This window comes from Dreissena polymorpha, chromosome 2, assembly GCF_020536995.1.
Source record: "Dreissena polymorpha isolate Duluth1 chromosome 2, UMN_Dpol_1.0, whole genome shotgun sequence".
In the NCBI taxonomy this organism is placed as follows: domain Eukaryota; kingdom Metazoa; phylum Mollusca; class Bivalvia; order Myida; family Dreissenidae; genus Dreissena; species Dreissena polymorpha.
In genome coordinates, this window is record NC_068356.1 from 44,318,993 (window position 1) to 44,335,694 (window position 16,702).

The following is a 16,702-nucleotide window of genomic DNA, read 5'->3' on the forward strand; positions in this document are numbered from 1 at the left end:
AATCCATCCAGATTCAGGCTGCTGGAGCCATCGCAAGGTTAACAGGGGAGAAGACAGGCTCCTTTCTTGACTAGTTGCACTGGAGTGTGTTGGGCTAACGGTGGGCCTGGGGTCGTCAAGGTTTGTGCGAATCTACAATCGAAGAAATAGGGTATAGCAAATGAGTGGAAAAGTTTTATATTACTACCACAAATGATTAGTATTCAGTAACTTCATTTTCATTTTTTTTACATTTTATTAGAGTATTTATTTCATGAATAGTATACACTATTTACTGACATTTTCTTTTCATCCTTATTTTACAGATAAAGTTCCTGCCTGCCCTTCTCGAAAAAGTGCACTAAATGCGCATTTAATGCGCATTAAATGCACATTTAATGCGCATTTAATGCGCATGTTATTGGCACCGTATTTTTTGCTTAACAAGTGCATTTTAATCTGTTAAAAAAAAACACTTTTTACTAGTGTGTTTATACATTTAAGTGTATTTTTTTTCCACGAAATAATACACTTAAGTGCGTTTATTATGATAATAAGTGCGCTTAAGTTTATTTTTAAGTGCATTTATACACTTGAGTGTATTTTAAGACATACAAATAATACACTTCATGGTCAAAGTAAATTTTTTAAAGCGCATTTATACACTTGAGTGCATTTCCAGTCATTCAAATAATACACATTACAGAATTAAAAGCAAATTATTTAAGCGCATTAATACACTTGAGTGCATTTCCAGTCATACAAATAATACACTTCATTGAGTATTCAAAGTGAATTTTTGTAAGCGCATTAATACACTTGAGTGCATTTCCACTGATACAAATAATACACCTTACAAAATTGAAAGTGAATTTTTTTAAGCGCATTAATACACTTGAGTGCATTCCCGGTCATACAAATAATACACCTTACAATATTAAAAGTGAATTTTTAAGCGCATTAATACACTTGAGTGCATTTTCAGTCATACAAATAATACACTTCATTGAGTATTCAAAGTGAATTTTTGTAAGCGCATTAATACACTTGAGTGCATTTCCACTGATACAAATAATACACCTTACAAAATTGAAAGTGATTTTTTTTAAGCGCATTAATACACTTGAGTGCATTCCCGGTCATACAAATAATACACCTTACAATATTAAAAGTGAATTTTTAAGCGCATTAATACACTTGAGTGCATTTTCAGTCATACAAATGATACACTTTTTGAAGTGTTGGAAGTGAATTTTTGAAGCGCATTATACGCTCAAGTGTACTTTTCATCACTTCAAATTAATATGCTTAAAAATTAACCAAATTTAAAAAAAATCCCAGCATTTTGAAGTCAGCATTCATTCTTTAAATGAAAGGTTAGTGTAAACACATACATAAAAAACAAAAAGTACAATTCAATAGATAAATACACACTTTTATTAGAATGTTAAACCTTAAAAAACAAAAACAAATGTTACATATCTACATAAAAGAGAGGATTCAAACGGGCTATTGCCTATCTGGAATTAACAATTGAAAATATCAAGCTCATACCAGTGATTTTTCTCCCCCCTGATTATCGGTAACTGATTAACAGCCAAATACAGGTGGTTTCCACTTCAAAAATATTAAAGATTTCCCCTCCTTAAGCTGAAATGTTTTCCCTATCATTTACTAGATTTTTTTATATTACATTAATTCCTTTTTAATATGGACAAAAGCAGTACATTTAATTCAATCATATTCTGGATCCTAATATATGATAAATGAACAGTATTCATGAAATTTATATAAATCTATACCTTATTTTTAAGATCTTCCTTTTTTTGTTCATTATTGCGCTAAAACATGCCCTTCTGAGAGCCAGTACGTACAGGTTGTTTTGAATTTCCAAAGAAAATCACTGCATACATGCTGACAATATTTAGCAGCTTAGCCCCTGTCACTATATTTGTTGTTATACACTGTTTCTTACAAAGAATGCATTCATAAACAACCCTTTATAGAGCACTTCACCAGCTGACCAGGTCTGAATACTACTGTCATGGTCTGCGAGGCGCTTCTCGTGCATGATCTCATTTGAGATCAGGTCCTGAAAGATATTTTATAATGTAAGTGTTAAATATTGCTGTTATGGTAATCTTGTTCAACAGTTGCTATAAATATCATAAATTTAAATCAAAACAAGTTTGTTGGCTTGTTGTTTTTGTTTGTTTATTTTTGCAATTTTAATCTCGTGATCACATGTGACTTAACGCTTTTCATAAATAATTTAAAGAAATTACGTTTGATAGAAAATACTGTTAATAAATGTACTAATATATGTGGTCTCCTTTGGCTGTGTGGACTGGTCGGAAGTGTGACTTCTTTGAATTGCAATAACCTTTATTATATAGTTTTACCTCTCAACAAATCCATCTTTTCTTGGTCAAGGACAAGCTACAGGGCACGGTTTCCCACTCCTGTTCCCCTCAAGTTGGCCTGGTATACATGTCCATACATCAGGTAGTCCCCTTTTTGCTCCCTTTTTTGGCAGGCGATGATGCACATTCTGTCCAATGGATCTTCCGATCAATGTAAATTTCACCTTGGGGTTTAACCTTCAAATATAAAATATTAAAGTTCTGATTAAATATGGGGGAAAGAAATCTGTTCATAAATGACAAGAAATAGGTATAAATAAATTTTAAGATGACAATAACCATAAAATACAGCCATAATAATTCAAATGGTGTTTTTTTCCTTAAAATTGCATTACATTTACTCATCCAGTTACATTTTCCAGTGACAATACATAAATATGATAATGATCATAATTAATTTAAATAAAAAGAGATGCAGAAATGAAAATACAAACCTGTTACAGCTGTTCTTCAGCATTCCAAAAAAACAAAAACGGCAGTTGTTGATCACTTTAACCACCCACTTTGAATCTTCTTTGCAACAAACTTATTGTTGATTTACACATTGTAGTAAATACACATTGTTTTCATCACACAATAGTTCATGTGCTGAAAGAATTTCAAGACATTGACACTAGAATTAATGTTGCTGAATTATACCTAAAAATTTAGCTCAATTTAAGTTGCTGAAACCAAATTGTTTACAAAAATAACTTCCTGTGCTCCAAATAACTTTCTGTGCTCCAACCAATCAAAAGTGGTTTGTTTTCAAATAGATGGTCCCAGAACCAATCAAAATTCTATAAACACCCCTTTGTTTTGGCTAGATGGAGCACTGATAGGGATTAGTGTTTATGATGCTAATTGATCTCTTATCTGATCCTGATCTTATCTGATATTTATTGAATAATACACAGCACACTTAGCATATTATATTTAATTGTGAATATTTCAATATAACATACTGAATGGTGTTAGGAAATAAATATAATATTATAAATATTTTTTAAATTGTCTTTTAAAATGTATGTTAATAGTCAATGTGGTAGACATTAATTGAATTGGGGTTAAATATCAGTGTAAGAAAGTTCAAATACTTGTTTTTTATGTTGTGAAGATATAATTGATTCTGGCAAGACCACATAATTTTTTTGACACTTTCAATATTTTTTATTATTTACCCACAGCCTGATTTAGTTGTACTTTTCCCTTTAAAAGCTGCTCTACTGATTACCATATTTTATGAGCAGACAAATTGTAATAATAAGACCATAAACATTATGTGAAGATAAAAAAGAATTCAGTACAATCCTCCTATTAAACACTATATCTCTGTCCTTTAACTTCAGTTATTTGCTATAGAGTTGCTCTTTTTTATGAAGATGCACTAAAACTACACTTGTACAGAAAGAATATTTTTTTTGCAAATCAGAAGATACACTAATATGCACAAAAAATGCACTTCATTGAAAAAATGCACTTATTGCATAAAAAGATGCACTTTGTCTACAGAAGATACACTTAAAGTACAGTAAAATACACTTAAAGAAAATGAAAATACAGAAAAAATGCACTTTAGTGCACTTAATTATGAAAAAAATGCAGAAAAAATACACTTTTCTGTAAAAATGCAGAAAAAATACACTTTTTAAAGCGTATTTTGTTAAAAAGTGTATTTTATTTTGAGAAGGGTGGGCACTCTGTGTAGAGTGTGGCAAGAGAAGAGCTGTCTACAGTGTCGCCAAACTTACAAGACGAAAAGAGCAGGCGGTGCTGCGAATACCAGAGGTGCAGCTCAGCTCTACGTGTGCGGAAACACACTATTCGTAGCTGGTAGTCTGCATGACAAAGTGGTTGTATGCGAAGGGTTAAGTTGTTCTACGCCAATAGAAGCCTTTTACTATTCAGGTAAATTGTGGATTTTGAGGGCATGAGTAAATTGTTTAAGCAAACAAATATTTAAGAGAGTTTGCATGAAAACTGCTGATTGCAGCTAAACATAGCTTTTATTTAAGAAGTATTTTAGCTGTATTGGTCATTTATTATCCATTGACCAGTCGCCAAATTATTGATTGCTCCACCCACGCAGTGCCGTCACATAGTGACTGGAAAACTCTGACAAACAGATTCTCAAGATGGCGGATGCAGCAAGTTTGAAAGACATACCGAGCGATTTTGGGGAATATTTTTTCCCTTACAAGCCATGCTTTGCAGCAGCTTCAGGCCAGGAAGTTTGCCAATGAATCATATACATGTATAGGCAGACTGAACTGTTGTTTCATGGTAAAGATGGTGAAATAGACGTAAAATTTGTAGTATTTCATAGCCAGAGGAAAAATGATGATGGGCACATTGTAAACATGTCAATTGGGAGATCATGCGTGTCTGACACAATTTGCTCATGTAAAGCAAGTTAATTATAGTTAGTGCTAGTTTTAAATTATTAACTGTATTTTTTACAAATTAGTTTAAACCAGCAGCAAACGCACACAATACCCATGATCATTTCCGTACAGTACTTTCTGCAAATTAAAAATTACTTGCATACTGTATATTCTTACTTTGGAATTCTTTATTTCCTAGTTTTAGTTTCATTTCTGACATATGTTTATCAGAACCTTCTTAATTAATTTTAGTGTTTTTTTTACAGGACCTCAGGTGAATGTGCCCATGTACTGGCAGTGATCCTTTAAATAACTGACTGGATCCTGGATGATCTTACAGAGATCCCTCTTCAGCCCTCCTACACCTTGCTCCCTCAGCAGTGGAACAGACCCAGGGGCATGCAAATAAAAGGTGAGCCAGTCAGCGCAATGGTTATATCCAAGCCTGGAAACACCAGTCGGATAAAGAGACCAATTATTGCAGATTTCCAGGACATAAGGTTTGTAGATCTATATAATCATCAATAAACAATTTTGCAAACTTTTTTAAATGATGTTTCTTTAATATCATTAGTAAAAATGACAGTTTACTGTACACATGCTGAATAATATAACAACTTAATGCTTTTAAGAATCAATTTACTTTATTCCACTTAGAGAATGCAACACTTTATTGTACATGTATGTAGTAAATTTCATGTCATATATCAAATAATTTGTACATTATGTTTCATGCAAATAATTTACTCATACAATATGCTCACAACAACAAAACTGTTGCAGGAAAGTACAACTACTACAGTCAGACATCAAGACCTTGCAGTCCCTGACTGGATGTCCACTGCCCTACATGCCTCACATGCCAGGCCACACAGTTGATACTGACTTTGGAAGCCAGTACCTTGGCAGTGCTCTGTCATACCAGGTTAGTCTTGAATGAGAAAAGGCACAAAATTAGTCAAAACACAGCAGTGAAACCAAATTTGATTTATTCAAGGTAAAAGGCTAATGTCAATTCTATGGTCAACAATTTTAAACTTTTTGGCATGCGATATAGCTCGCTTTATATGTACCCGATGCTTTGCAATTTGTTTGTGTTAGTGTAACTTCTCCAGCAGTCATCTGGATGGTACTTGAAGCAAAAAGTGGAAACAATAGCTTCAGGCCAAGTTTTTTATTTCATCAGGCCACGACTTTTATATTTCTTGGTTTACAAAACCGCCGACCCTAATTTTTGAAAATGTGAAAAAAATTAAATCGGAAAATCGTCTTTTTTTAAATATTTTATTCCCAACCACACTGAAAGACGAGCAAAACGAGAAAAACAAGAGGGCCTGAAAGACCCAAAGTCGCTCACCTGAGATAAAAAGAAATGATAGAGGTAAAGAAATAATTACTTATAGCGAGTATGTTGTGCAAATAACTCCCGGTTACAATTTTGCGATAACATTTAATTCCAGTACATGTATTTTTCATCATGTCCATTTATAACATTTTGCTGGCATTTATTCGACACGTAATGCGTTAACAAATTTTTGTTGAATTAATTACACACACTGGTAAATTTTTCCTCCGATAATCGATACTTAGAAGACTGATGATGGCAACCGGCAGTAATCCTCGTGAATTTCATGCATAATTCCGTCAAAACATTTATTCGACCTAAGTGTTTAAACAAATTATCGTTTCATTCATAACGCAACTGTTAATATTTATTTAAATCTCAAATGGGAATAATTAAATTTGTCATCCGACACCCTTTCCCGTATGTCGGCGTTAACGCGTTTTTAATCCGAAACACACTTCCGAATGTAAATGTTACCGAAACGTTAAAATATTCTTGCTTCAAATTAGTAGTGCAAATTTATTTTGTGTCCAATCTTTTTCTCAATTAAAAAGAGCGCGAAAATTATGCAGCATGTACAATGTCGCGTGTATTGTTTTAACAAGCACACAACACGTCAGAGGATTGACGCATGTTCAGAGGCAATATTTCATCAAATCTATAAATAGTCACTTAACATTAATTTGATACTATTGAAAAATGGCAAGGTTTGTTAAAAAAAAATAAATGAAAGTTGTAACTAAGTTTGTAGAGAATCTCAAGCTGAAGCATAGAATATCTTTCAATAAAATTCGTTTCAGTTAGCTTAGTGACGCTCTACGTAGATCACTTAGGCAGCCGGATCGGCAGTGATGCCGGCAAGGCCAAGAGGCAGGAGACGGCCATGAAGATATTAACCGATTCCTGGCCTTGGCAGGATACGTCGAGGGCCAGCTGATCGATTCAGTTCTGAGCTGAAAAGAACAAATCAAGGTTCATGACGACTATTTCCTCAGCGCGGGCCACAGTCCTGGAACGCTAAGGTCGGCACTGCTAGCCATCCGCCCATTCCTAAGATGGTTAAAGGATGCGGGCCACACCTCGCATCATTTGGCAGACCTGGTAAGCTTTAACATAGCATTTTATTGCATTATGAGTATTGATGTATTTACATACGCTATGCATTATTTGCATATACATATAATAATATTTAAGGGGTCAATATATCGCAAAACTAGCAGCGGATTACGGTTTAGGGACACACAATCACATACATGGGGCTATGGTATTGTTTTTTTCGACACATAACAGTTTATAGTTGTATTTATAGCTTTTTCAGGCCGAACGCATGATCCGGGGCTGTGATATAGCGACCAGAAAGCAGGTATGAAAGCGCGAAGTAATGCTTCACGTTGAGGAAGGCACCAATATCCCGCTCGACCCGGAACTGCCACAACATTTCTATGAAAGCCCGTGGGTACAGCAGACCATAAAGGAGTTTGAGGCCTGCCCCGCCGCGGCCTACAAAGACATCAGAGGAATACTCATAGCGATGATTGCGCTACGCAACGCCACACGGACGGGCGAGTTCGTCCATCTCCAGGTACGTAATGTAACAGTGTATTGATAAAAAAATACTCCATTATGTATAGGCTATCGTAGACTATTTCATGTATCGACAAAGGTATGGACGCATTTGCATTTTTCATTGCAGATGAAGCATGTGCACAAGGCCGTCCCGTTCGGGAACAACATGAACATGTCCATCCGCCTGGAGGTCCACAAAACAGCACTGTCCGGCAAGTTCGCATACCTGCACATGTCAAAGAAGGTATATGACATGCTGTTAGGGTACTGCAAGGTGGTAATCAAGGACCAGGGAGACGGTGACCAGTACGTGTTTGGCGAAGGAGACCCCTACGCCAGGAACAATGCTGTCAACCGATGGCTACAAAAGGCCTGGGCAAAGTAAGTTTCTGACTTATGTGCATCATTCGTCTGCCTCATTGTTTCTCATGTGCTTACATATGATAACTAGGTTGTTTAAATGATTTACGTTTGCTTCAATTAATGCACTTATTTTTCAGTGCCGGAATGCAACAGATGTACCCCGGATTTATCATGAGCTTAACCAACATCAGGAAGCGTCTTACGGGACTTGTTAGAACCGAAGACCCCAGCAAGGCGGCACCGATGGCCCCCTACATGAAGCATAGGGAGTCAACTGCTGACCGATTTTATGCGGTTCACAAGCAGCTGTAAGTTGTTGTACTCTAAGCTGACAATTGTGCTACAAATCACTTCAGATTCGCCAATGCTTAGCTTGTGATGTTCATTTTTGGTCAACTTCACACTTATTAAAAGGCGTTTTACATTTGTTTCTTTTCAGCAAACAGTCGGAGAAGATGTACCTCTTTGTGGACCAGGTTCAGTCCAAGAAAAACAGATCTCCAGCCCTCCCATCCGCCGCGGCTGCCCCCCTCGTGCCAGAGGTCAAGCCAGGGCCATCAGTAGACCCTGAGGATGATATCAGTACGGAGGACGAAAGCTCTTCTGACGACATGGAGAATTTCCTGGTAAGCTTTACAATGCTTCAAGACGATTTACGATGAGATGAGTAAGACACAGAAATGTACCATTAACCAATTATTTATGTTCTCATATAATCTATTCGCTTTTCAGCTTTATTAACACGTATACAAACACACCTATTTACACGTATTATGTACATTTAATTCAGGGCGACATTGAGGACAGATGTTACGAGGCGCGTCAGGCGGCGTGTACGGACTCCTCCTCCTCCGCCATTTCCACAGACTCTGAGGACCCGTACTGCCCGCAGCTTTCCAGCAATCAGAGGTGGATTCAAGCGACGAAGGTCTCCTCTGATGAGTCTGAGGACTCTGACAAGCAAACATGCCCTACACCTTCAAATTCACTTCCAACAAAGGCGGTCAGTCTGTGCTATGCTTTATTTTATTTAACGGCAGTTGCCATAGTATTTCACAGACCTGACTATGTAATACTGTTTAAGGTAAAACAATTAAACATTAAAACTAAAATGTATAACAAGAGGGCCATGATGGCCCTGAATCGCTCACCTGACTCATTAAGATCAGATGAAAACTATGACCTCTATTGTCTACACAATGTTTTTCTATGATTTGACCTAGTGACCTAGTTCCTGACTCTAGATGACCCAAATACAATCCCAATCCAGATTTCATCAAGATAAACATTCTGACCACAGTTCATAAATATTGGATGAAAACTGACCTCTATTGTCAACACAAGGTTTTTCTATTTATTTGACCTAGATTTTTACCCCAGATGACCCAAATACAATCCCACCCAGATTTCATCAAGAATTCTGACCAAATTTCATAAAGGCTGGATGAAAACTGTGATCTCTAATGTCTACACAAGGTTTTTCTATTATTTGACCTAGTGACCTAGTTTTTGACCCCAGATGACCCAAATAAAATCCCAACCCAGATTTCATCAAGATAAACATTCTGACCAAATTTCATAAAGATTGGATGAAAACTGTGACCTCTATTGTCTACAGAAGGTTGTTCTATTATTTGAGATAGTGACCTTGTTTTTGACCCCAGATGACCCAAATACAATCCCAAACCGGATTTCATCAAGATAAACATTTTGACCAAATTTCATCAAGATTGGATGCAAACTGTGACCTTTACTGTCTACACAAACAAATTGTTGACGGACAGACGCACGGACACACGCAGGCACGCACAACGGACGCCGTACATCACACGATCACATAAGCTCACTGTGTCACTTCATGACAGTTGACCTAAAAATATGTGTCGGAGATAAACATGAACAGTTGTGGTTAAAATCCCATAGAAACAAGGGCTGTTTGTAAAACATGCATGCCCCCTGATATGGGCTATAAGTTGTAGTAGCAGCCATTGTGTGAATACGTTTTTTGTCACTGTGAATGGTGGTGGTGGTGGTGGTGGTGGTGGTGTAGTAGTAGTAGTAGTAGTAGTAGTAGTAGTAGTAGTAGTAGTAGTAGTAGTAATAGTAGTTGTAGTAGTAGTAGTAGTAGTAGTAGTAGTAGTAGTAGTAGTAGAAGTAGTAGTAGTAGTAGTAGTAGAAGTAGTAGTAGAAGTAGTAGTAGTAGTAGTAGTAGTAGTAGTAGTGGTAGTAGTAGTAGTAGTAGTAGTAGTAGTGGTAAAAGTAGTAGTAGTGGTGGCAGTAGTAGTAGAAGTAGTAATAGTAGACGTGGTGGTGGTGGTGGTGGTGGTGGTGGTAGTAGTACTAGTAGTAGTAGTAGTAGTAGTAGTAGTAGTAGTAGTAGTAGTAGTAGTAGTAGTAGTAGTAGTGGTAGTAGTAGTAGAAGTAGTAGTAGTAGTAGTAGTAGTAGAAGTAGTAGTAGTAGTAGTAGTAGTAGTAGTAGCAGTAGCAGTAGCAGTAGCAGCATTACAAGACCAATACTTAAGAATGATCAAATGGGAAAAGGTAACATTGTACCAGCAGTAAATATGGGGCTCATTTACAGGTCAGATTTGGAATCTCTGCTGTAAAATGAGATTTTGAATGAATTAAAGGGAGGCAAATCTGTAATAAAAAGAACATGCATAAACCGTAGTTGTTTCCCTTGTTTGAACCATGCTAAATCCTTACAAGTTTGGAAAGAATTGGATGAAAAATTTGGACTTTATTGCATAAACACCATTTTCTCAATTCAAGGGGAGGTAATTCTGTACTTCATGGACCAATAATGCTCATTTTTTGTAGGGTTTGTGTCCTCATTGATATAAAGACACTGTGCAAATTTGGAAAGGATCGGACAAAAAATGTGGAAGATTTTTGAAAGTTTTCACAAAATAGGCAAAAACGAATAAACATGCAAAGTTCAACGAGCATCTGCGGCCATGTTTTTTGACGAATCAAATTTCTTTGAACAACTTTTTCAGGGGAGCCCTCAAAGGTCATCCCTGTGAAATTTTTTGAAAATCTGATGAGCGGTTTCTGACAAGAAGATTTTTTAAGGTTTTTACCATATATGGTCATGGCGGCCATCTTGGTTATGTGATCAAATTTTTTTTAACAATTCTTTTGTCCCATGACCTAGGGATGCTCCACATGAAATTTAGTTGAAATTGGCTCAATGGTTTAGTAGAAGAAGATGTTTACAAATTTGTATACGGACGGACGGACGGATGCCGGACGCTGAGTGATCACAATAGCTCACCTCGAGCTATCGCTCAGGTGAGCTAAAAATGGTATTTGATAATTGCCCCCCCCCTCCCCCCCCTCTGTTTCTGAAAAAAAAACACTATTTTTCAAAGTGAGGGGGGATTTATAGAATAGACACTGCGCAGTTCGTCTAAAATAATGTTGGACAAATGGATGCAGAGAAGTATAGATCTATTGGTTGCTATTTTTAAATTATCTTAGCATCGCTCTAATGCCAACACAAGAAACATCCGGAACAAATGGCGACTGTTGTGCTTATGCATTTCTTGAACATTTTTTTAGTTATAATTTGCTTTAAACTAAATTGAGGTTTTGGTTTATATTAATATACAGGATAATCAGGTCAATAATTTTTCATCAAACATGTATATACTTTCAGTTACACTGCCTCAGACTCAGAAGAAGATGAACACAGTTCAGAAGATGCCTGGTACTCTGAAATAGATAGTGATTGGTGTCAGCCAAATGAAAATACTGTTTGGTTTGATGCGAAAGAAGATGCAGGTGTCACTGATGATACAGACGAAAATGTTTGGTTTGATGCGAAAGAAGATGTAGGTGTCATTGATGATACAGACGAAAATTCAACGAACCATTTTGCCAACATGACTGGGGATTCAAACTCCACAACCAGTGATGAACCATTGTATCAAGGAGCCCCTATTTTAGTTGCTGAAAGTGCTATTTTGATATTGACTTTTGCAATGAGACACAATCTTACAGGGGAGTGTTTGTCTGACTTGCTAACACTTAATTCTCTGCACTGTGTTACTACAAGTTTCCTACACTTATCGTTGTACAGATTTAGGTCTTATTTCAGTGCTTTGAAATCTCCTTTGTTGTTTCATAAGTTCTGCAGTAAATGTGATTTTATAATGGATGAATCATCTGGTGTATGTATTGTTTGTAAAAGTGATTTGAGTGAAAAGGGTAATGTGTCATACTTTGTTGAAATACCATTGATATTTCAAATACAGCAATTATTTCAAAGATCAGACTTTCATCTAAAGCTTCTGCATCGATTTTCTAGAAAAAAGAAAGATGAAAACAATATTGAAGACATTTATGATGGGAAATTATACAAAGCGCATTCTGGATCTGGTGGCTTCTTGGATTCTCATAGTAACATTTCATTAATGTGGTATACAGATGGTGTGCCTCTTTTTAAGTCCTCAAAAGTTAGTATTTGGCCATTATTCCTTTCAATTAATGAACTGCCAGCACAGTACAGGTTCAAACAAGAGAACATATTGTATGCAGGACTTTGGTTTGGAAATTTTCAAAACCTTCAATGTCATGCTTTTTGAAACCTTTTCATGATAGCCTGAATGAATTTAAGGATATTGGATGTACAATTAACTGTATTCATTGCTCATCTATAACAGTAAAGGGGATGCTGTTATGTGGAACATGTGATTTACCAGCCAAATGCATGGTTCTGAATATGACTCAGTTTAATGGCAAGTATGGATGCCCAAAATGCAAACAAGAAGGAGAAGTAGTAAAAACTGGAAAACTGCATACAAGAGTGTTTCCAATTCATGAATTAATAAATAAACCAAAGAGGAATCACAATGAATTCATTCAACATGGAGAGGAAGCTTTTGCATCTTCACAGCCTGTCTTTGGTGTGAAAGGTCCTTCATGGTGGGTTAATTGTTGTCCAGATATTATTAATGGTACAGCCATTGATTACATGCATTCTGTTCTTCTTGGACTTATACGCAGACTTCTACAACTGTGGTTTGATCCAAAGTTTTCCTCACAATCTTTCTCTGTTTCACACCTTGTAAGTGTTGCAAATAGAAGACTTTCTTCAATTAGACCTCCATATTTCATAAAATGACAACCACGAGATATTAAAGAACATTCAAAGTACTGGAAGGCTTCCGAGTGCAGAGCATGGCTTTTCTTTTACTCTGTTCCAGTGCTTTTTGGATTATTAAAGGATAACATTTTGAATCACTACTTGCTATTAGTAGAAGCTATATATATCATGAATTTGGACTCAATTTCTACTACAGATTTTAAACATTGTGAGGAACTTTGGATAAAATTTTGTGGTATTTTTTCAGTCCTTTATGGTGATCAACATATGTCAGCCAACTTACACCAACTTCTTCATTTGCATGATACAGTTGAACAGCTGGGACCACTTTGGGTGTACTCCTGTTTTTCCTTTGAAAGTATGAATGGTGATCTTATAAAATTGTTTCATGGCAATCAAAACCCTGTTGTTCAAATTGCAAATACAGTATCAACCATGCTTAAGCTTCCAGCTTTTGCAACTCAAATCAAAAACAAGGGACAAAATTGTCACAAAACCAGGTTTTCATTGTGAAAAAAAATATGATAAAGGGAGAAAACTCAAACTGAACTTTTGAAATGAACAAACAAAATTAACCCCCTTTGTAAGTTTGTTTTAAAAAAAAATCTATTTTTAGTCGTGGCGACCTTGACATTGGAGATATTGACGTGATTCTTCCGTGCGACACACCGTCCCATGATGGTGAACAAATGTGGCAAATGATTTTAAAATCTCACAATGAATGACATAGTTATGGCCAGGACAAGCTCATTTATGGCCATTTTTGACCTTTGAACTCAAAGTGTGACCTTGACCTTGGAGATATCGACGTAATTAATTCGCGCGACACACCGTCCAATGATGGTGAACAAATGTGCCAAATGATTTTAAATCTGACAATGAACGACATAGTTATGGCCCGGACAAGCTTGTTCCGCCCGCCCGCCAGCCAGCCCGCCCGCATTCGCCAATCTACTAACCAGTTTTTTCCTTCGGAAAACCTGGTTAATGAAACACCCATTTGGAACTTCTATGTTAAGTTGAACTCGTCAAATTATCATTACATATTTGGGGAAAAATATTTAAAGGTGCATATGTTATTGGAGCTAAACATTTAACAAGGGACAAAATTGTCACAAAACCAGGTTTTCATTGTGAAAAAAAAATCTGATAAAGGGAGAAAACTCAAACTGAACTTTTAAAATGAACAAACAAAATTAACCCCCTTTGTAAGTTTGTTTTAACAAAAAATCTATTTTTAGTCGTGGCGACCTTGACATTGGAGATATTGACGTGATTCTTTCGTGCGACACACCGTCCCATGATGGTGAACAAATGTGCCAAATGATTTTAAAATCTCACAATGAATGACATAGTTATGGCCAGGACAAGCTCATTTATGGCCATTTTTGACCTTTGAACTCAAAGTGTGACCTTGACCTTGGAGATATCGACGTAATTATTTCGCACGACACACCGTCCAATGATGGTGAACAAATGTGCCAAATGATTTTAAAATCTGACAATGAACGACATAGTTATGGCCCGGACAAGCTTGTTCCGCCCGCCCGCCAGCCAGCCCGCCAGCCAGCCCGCCCGCATTCGCCAATCTAATAACCAGTTTTTTCCTTCGGAAAACCTGGTTAAAAAAACTCGATGCCAAGTTTTCTGAAGTTGTTAGTCAGTCAGCAAGTTTTGCACTAGGTGACTGTTATATGTTTTACGGAGTTATAATGTTAAATGGATCCATATATCACAGTGAAAAATATAACACTTACTCAAGAAATTCATGTACTGTGATTTATGATGTATGTGGTACAAAATTCTGTGGACAGATAATGTTCTATGTAAAATTGTATCCAGTCTGTTATTGTTTACCTAAAGCTAATTGTATCTGTATTCCTGTCTATCTAGCTGTTTTAAAGAAAATCAAATGTGATAATGCATGTGCATTAAAAAATGCAACACTGATTTAGTGCAAGCAAAGCTTTCTCACATTTTTACAGGAATGTAAAGCAATGATTTTATTGCAGTAATGTTAGATAAAATTATAGGCCTTGGAGTCGTTGTAACCTTTACTGACGAAGGACTTCAAAAAGTGTGTGTGACACTACTGCCAAATCTAGTAGAGAGTGACTGAAGTAACTTCACCAAATACATTAAGGTTATAGAATGGAATTAAGTCTGATAGTAGCACAGATCACTGTTTTTTTAATGAATGCTTAAAGACACACTTGCATGTTTACATTTATTTTACTTGCTTCAGAGAGTTCATTGTTAAAATTAAGTCAGTGCATGCTATGATGCATTTCATTACAGGTGTTGAGAAGAAAATAGTTGACAAATAATGCTGTTTGTTTTACTGCTCGGCATGTATCAATACTAGTAGGAGTATGCTGTTGTACACAGTTTTCTGTATAGACAATCCATTAAGATAAAAAAGGAAAAATCATGACTGATCTTTGTTCTTGCATTATGTAACATAATAAATATTTTTACATTTTCTTGTGCATCAAGCTATAGTTTTTAGGCTTTATTTTCAATGCCTTCATTTGAAAAATAAAGTTACCAAATATAAACAAGAAACATGTTTAAACAAGAAATGTGTTTGTCAGAAACACTATGTCCCCTTCTGCGCGGCTTTTTTTTTTTTTACCTTTGACCTTGAAGGATGACCTTGACCTTGACCTTTCACCACTCAAAATGTGCAGCTCCATGAGATACACATGCATGCCAAATATCAAGTTGCTATCTTCAATATTGCAAAAGTTATTGCAAATGTTAAAGTTGGCGCAAACCAACAGACCAACAGACAGGGCAAAAACAATATGTCCCCCACTATAGTGGGTGGGAGACATAAAAAGATATTCAGTGTTCAATTTAATGTTAATACCCTTATTATTATTCCATCGGTTCATGTACCGTAAATCTACGAATATAATACGCACTTTTTTACCTGCCGATTTTTTCTTCAAGTAGGGGGTGCGTATAATATACGAGTTTAGAGCAGAACAAAATTTTTCCTGTGCAAATTTTCAACTTAATTGCTGTTATTCGCTTCGCGGCAGCAATTTTGAACTACACCATTACATCAAAGGGGTGCAACAGGGCTCGCGCTGTCGTTCGCCATTTGAGTCATTTTAGCAAATATTGAGAATTTGGCTCAATAAAAATCTTATTTGTGAAAATGCGAAGATCTAGTAAAATTTCATTGAAAACATCCACCATTTATATCGAACTGGTTTTCTATATTTGTCTCTTTGTTTTAATGAAAGTGTTCGCAATTCGAACAGTAAACGAAACCCGGTCTGTACCCGATTATGAGACATCGCTTGACCTTATTGTTATTGAAGTGCGCACAGTAGCTGGCCAATCAACATTGAGCTCGCTTACACATGAAATGACGTTGTCGAATGAAACGTGAGAACGGGAGGAGCTATCGGATAATATTGGGTCATCCATGCGCAGACACTGTATACTTTGAATACACAGTTAATATCGTTGTCTGCCTACAAAATAGCGACTGGACGCTAAGTCGTATAAAGAGATTAGCAAATGAAAAAAAACAACTGAT

The 16,702-nt window shown here is 36.3% G+C and overlaps 1 protein-coding gene and 1 long non-coding RNA gene across 2 annotated transcripts; one reads left to right on the plus strand and one right to left on the minus strand.

Moving 5' to 3' along the window:
• Positions 1-407: 407 nt before the first annotated feature.
• On the minus strand, positions 408-3,004 carry LOC127866850 (uncharacterized). The gene is made up of 3 exons (XR_008043136.1): positions 2,837-3,004; positions 2,382-2,579; positions 408-2,071 (listed from the first exon to the last, which is right to left on the minus strand). It is a non-coding gene; the product is annotated as an uncharacterized LOC127866850 (long non-coding RNA).
• A 4,487-nt stretch (positions 3,005-7,491) lies between these two features.
• Positions 7,492-12,861, plus strand: LOC127869695 (uncharacterized). Its single transcript, XM_052412352.1, has 6 exons — positions 7,492-7,692; positions 7,804-8,057; positions 8,177-8,347; positions 8,479-8,665; positions 8,830-9,042; positions 11,701-12,861. Exons 1-6 carry the CDS (start codon positions 7,492-7,494, stop codon positions 11,728-11,730), a joined length of 1,056 nt encoding a protein of 351 aa, XP_052268312.1. The 3' UTR covers positions 11,731-12,861.
• The last annotated feature ends 3,841 nt before the right edge of the window (positions 12,862-16,702 follow it).

Bases quoted from the DNA above. Each gene is read 5' to 3' on its own strand.
- LOC127869695 (XM_052412352.1), top strand. From the start codon at position 7,492: ATGCTTCACGTTGAGGAAGGCACCAATATCCCGCTCGACCCGGAACTG. The intron at 8,348-8,478 runs GTAAGTTGTTGT...GTTTCTTTTCAG, and splicing joins TATGCGGTTCACAAGCAGCT to CAAACAGTCGGAGAAGATGT. The intron at 8,666-8,829 runs GTAAGCTTTACA...CATTTAATTCAG, and splicing joins ACGACATGGAGAATTTCCTG to GGCGACATTGAGGACAGATG.